The following is a 1,174-nucleotide window of genomic DNA, read 5'->3' on the forward strand; positions in this document are numbered from 1 at the left end:
ATCATTAGGTTGTTAGTTGTTGAGAAAGCTTCTGCAAAAATCTCTGACATGTTGTCACTGCTGCATATTTCAAATACTGTTTGTCAAAGAAACTTCATATAGAAACTGCTGTTGGCATACGTTAGTAATGGACATATTTTTCCAGTAGTAGAACTTGAACGTTGAAGTGGCCACAAGCCAATTTGAGTACGGAGTTTGAGACCCCCTGGTCTAGAGACACTTTTTTGGCCGGTGGGTGGAACTCTTTGACTTAGGCCTACACAGCCAGCTGTTTCAGCTGTTCAATTGTATATTTGTATATGTGTATTTATGCACCAACTGCACCAGGTCACATTCCGTGTAAAAACCTACTTGGCAATAAACAAAATTCTTGATTCTGATTCTGATTTCCAAAACATACCTCCTGAAGCAGTAGCAGGACAGAATGATGCAGGCGGACAGAATGATAGGGATGACAATGGCCACCACAGTCAGTGTCCAGTCAGGGGGCACATGAGTACCTGCGATCAACAATAGATACATTTTCTTCAGCCTTCAAGACTATTTCAAGCTCCATGTGGCAAGCTATATAATAATAATAATAGATAATGATACAATCTTAAGAAATAGACTTAAGGAAATAAATATTTATTTTGTAAAGATAAAGATAAAAGAAACAACAATACCAACCTCATAGTTAAGTCTACTTAAAGCAACCCAACATTTCACTTTTTTCAAAAATAGTTTGTACAACCTAGTTCATATAAAATATAAACATTTCATGTAATGTTGATAAATGCACTCTGAAAAAATAAAATTGGTTGGATAGTTACCATAAGTTACAACTTCACTGCCGTTGCTGACCATTAGGACACAACGTTTCTCAGTCCTGGCTGTGATTCGGAACTCATAAAAGCAGTTTTTAACGTAGGGGATTTTCATCGTATTCTTTTCGTTCAGCTCCAGACATTCCTAAAAAACAGTAAGCACACAAAAACATAGTGTTGCTGTTTGTCAGGTATAGAGAGACTATGTGCCACTGGTGAAATAAAGATGTAGTTTATTTAAAGGTTTGGCCTGGTCATTAGTTTTTGCACAAGCTTTTGCAAACATCTCAGTGACATGTTGTCTCAAATACTGTTTCACAAAGGTATGCTTTACAACATCAACTTTTGAAATAGACTGCAAAATATAG

At 36.5% G+C, this 1,174-nt stretch overlaps 1 protein-coding gene across 1 annotated transcript in view; it reads right to left on the reverse strand.

Annotated features, from left to right (window-relative positions):
• LOC118338288 (interleukin-13 receptor subunit alpha-1-like) overlaps positions 1-1,174 on the reverse strand; it is an 11,342-nt gene that overhangs the window by 2,281 nt on the left and 7,887 nt on the right. Inside the window, exons 7-8 of the mRNA XM_035675574.1 lie at positions 813-951; positions 401-500 (exon numbers count right to left, since the gene is read on the reverse strand). Of these exons, the coding sequence (XP_035531467.1) occupies positions 401-500; positions 813-951 (239 nt within the window). The remainder of the gene's footprint in view (positions 1-400; positions 501-812; positions 952-1,174) is intronic.

Source organism: Morone saxatilis, unplaced genomic scaffold, assembly GCF_004916995.1.
Source record: "Morone saxatilis isolate NCDOM2014 unplaced genomic scaffold, NCSU_SB_2.0 Contig4, whole genome shotgun sequence".
NCBI lineage: Eukaryota > Metazoa > Chordata > Actinopteri > Moronidae > Morone > Morone saxatilis.